This window comes from Monopterus albus, unplaced genomic scaffold (assembly GCF_001952655.1).
Source record: "Monopterus albus unplaced genomic scaffold, M_albus_1.0 scaffold483.1, whole genome shotgun sequence".
NCBI classification, from domain to species: Eukaryota; Metazoa; Chordata; class Actinopteri; order Synbranchiformes; family Synbranchidae; genus Monopterus; species Monopterus albus.
The window spans coordinates 176,974-180,000 of NW_018128363.1; the positions used below are offsets into that span (position 1 = coordinate 176,974).

Below are 3,027 nucleotides of genomic sequence, written 5' to 3' on the forward strand. Positions count from 1 at the left end.
TTTGCCTTCAAGAGCCTGGGTTTGGGTCTCCTCACTTTTTGAGCTCTGGTGTCCACAACGACCTCCTCAGCTGGAGGAGAGCTGCTTTCTGGACAGGAGGTGAAGACCTGGATGTCCCTGACCTTGTGACCTCGGAGCTCAGGAGGGTGACCACAGGTAGCAATCACCTCCAAGCTCACATTCTCCATCCACCTGAAGAACAGAGACAAAGGAAGACACAGAGCAACCAGTCAGATAGTTATTGTCAGTCATGTAATAGGTGAAGTGATTACTGTGCTTCCCTGCCTCCTCAGGCTAAGTTAAGACATAGCCTCCTGCAGATTATAGGCATTTCATGTTTTTCAATTAGATAATAACATCTTGATTTGTTTCCAAAATGGTTACATCTGCTGCCTTTCTCCACCAAATGATTTGCAAAACTCTAATTCCAGTGAAACTCTGCACTGACTTGTAAAGGGGCAGCAGAGAACAGCCACACAGCAGGGGGTTCTCCTGCAGGTCGACCACCTCTAGGCCAGTGAGAGGCGTCAGGTCAGGAAGCTCCTCCAGCTGGTTTCCTCTCACAGTCAGAGCCCTCAGCCCAGGACCCAGCCCCCCCAGAGCATCCCTGGACATCTGCATGGCAGTGCAATGTAAAGAGCTGATCAGGCCTCAAAGTAGTAAAATATACTGTACTAAATTAATGAATATGATGCATGGAAAATGCAGTTCTGTCTCTCATACCTTCTCCATGCCCATTTGATCCAGATAAAGCCTCTTCAAACTGTGGGATACCGGCTGGAATGCGTTTGGTCCCACCCAGCGAACTGAGTTGTGAGACAGGTTAAGCTCCTCCAGATTAGGAGCTTGTGACAGAGCGTGGGTGGGTACCTCTGTCAGCTGATTTGAATCCAGGTGAAGTATACCTATGTAAGCAGAGTCCAGAGCACCCTTTGCAATACTATTTATGGTGTTATTAGTCAAGTAAAGTTCCCTAAGTTTAGGGGCTCCTGAGGACAGCAAACCAACGGGCTCCAGCTTGGAGATGGCATTTCGCTCCAGGTGTAACACAAACAGACTTGGTAAGGTTGCCAGTGCTACATTAGAGACACAGAAAATATCTTTTAGTTTCCTGTGTTTCTGATATACATGTATATCATATAAATTCCTTAAACGTTTGTCTACACACAGCCACACTTGATGTGACTAGTGACTGACCTGATACAGGGAACAGTCCCAGTCGGTTCCCCTCCAGGTGAAGGTAGGTGAGTTCAGAGGCTCCAGCAAAGGCTCCAGGATCCAAGGATGTGAGGTCATTGTTGGAAAGGTACAAATAAAACAGGTTTTTCATCCCCCGAAAGGCATCGCCTTCAATTTCACGGATTTTGCAGAACTCCAGGTGAAGAGATACAACTCGGCTGGTGCCTGGGAAGCTGCTGGCAGGAAGGTAGTGGAAGTGGTTGCTCCGGAGGTCAAGCAGCTGCGTCTTGGTGGGGAAGCCTCGCGGGACTTTGGTGTGGCCCCGACCCTCACATGTGGCATGGTGGGTTTCAGCCTGAGAGGAATGGAATATTATAAACAAAATGTCTCACTTCCCTTACAATTTGTTATATTATTATACAGTATTATTTGTTATACTCGGCCACAGTGGATATCATTTCAATTGATTTATACTGTTGGGTGGTTTAAACAAAACAAAAATACAAATATTTTGTAAGTTAATCATATGTTTATTAAGTAAAATCTTAATCTGAAAAGTCTGTATTAATTAGAATTGTCATGTAAATGTATTGGAGTGAAAAGTCAAATTTCCCTATGGAAATGGCATAAAAAAAGAAAAACATATACTATAAATAGTAAATAAATAAATAGTACTTCTGTACTTGAGTAAATGTACCTAGTACTTTCTACCCTGCTGATCAATTTTACAACAAGTTGACAGACTTATTTAACACTTTATCAATCGAGGTGGTGTCACTGAAGCCTTTTCTGTAGTATCCTACAGTGCTGACAGTCCTAAATAATCTGAAAACATGACGTTTATCCCTCACTCAGCATACAAAGCCAGGTGTCCTCACATAACTGTGTCTGCCTGTTGCCTCATGTTGAAGGTTTACTACTACTACACACTTGTGAACACACACAGTCTGCTCCACAAAAGGGCAACGTTGTTTCTGTCATCAGTGCTGTCTACACAAACACCACACTCACATCACAGTCGCAATTCACCGGACACTTGATTTTTGGCTTGGGCTTGGCTGTGGGCGGCAAGCTTCCTGTGCTCGCAATGTCCTCCTCAAACTCATCCTTCAGCGGCTCCCCCCTGCTGCGGCAGAGGCACGGGGGGCGCCCGCCTGCAGCGGCTCCTCTGAGAGGTGGGGAGGCATAGCACAGGCTCCCAGCAGCTTCACACCGCCCAGCTTCGCCCACGTCCTCAGGGGCCGCATGTAGCAGTTACAGTAGATCGGGTTGCCTTAAGAAAAATTAACGATCAGGATGTATTAAAGATCACACATGTTAGAATCCTCCTCCTTCTTTACATGCTCTGATTCGTGCTAATCTGAAAAACTATACATTTCTCATACTTTTATTGCAGGTCTACTTTTTTGTCAGTAACACTGTCAGAACATAGTGGTACCAGTCAGGTTGAGGGCGGCCAGCCCCTTGGGGCCTGAGAGGGGCTCTAGGTAATGAAGCTGATTGTGGCTGAGGTCTAGGTGGGAGAGGAGAGGGGCTTGGGACAAAGCGTTGTCTGACAGGTCCTGAAGAGACATGTGGTCCAGGTAGAGGTGTGTAAGCTTCGCCATAGAGACGGATTCTTCCCCGAGGTAGGTCATCGAGTTGTGGCCCATGTCCAGGCGTGTGACCTCTGGGAGTCTGCACAGAGAGCAAAGTAAAAACTCATATGGCCTCAAACAAATTTTCTGTTGTTGGACTTTCTGTTATGTTCTTTCTTGTGTTGTCTCTCAAAGGGAGCTGGTTTCTACCACTGTTAGTGTACATTATATCTAGGCACTAATAACCACTTGTTTAAAGCCTATGATAATG

The 3,027-nt window shown here is 45.9% G+C and overlaps 1 protein-coding gene across 1 annotated transcript in view; it reads right to left on the bottom strand.

Moving 5' to 3' along the window:
* chadla (chondroadherin-like a) overlaps window positions 1-3,027 on the bottom strand; it is a 7,730-nt gene that overhangs the window by 474 nt on the left and 4,229 nt on the right. The window contains 7 exon segments of the mRNA XM_020587821.1: window positions 6-192; window positions 449-615; window positions 724-1,076; window positions 1,198-1,534; window positions 2,191-2,321; window positions 2,324-2,452; window positions 2,618-2,856. Coding sequence (XP_020443477.1) covers window positions 6-192; window positions 449-615; window positions 724-1,076; window positions 1,198-1,534; window positions 2,191-2,321; window positions 2,324-2,452; window positions 2,618-2,856 — 1,543 coding nt within the window.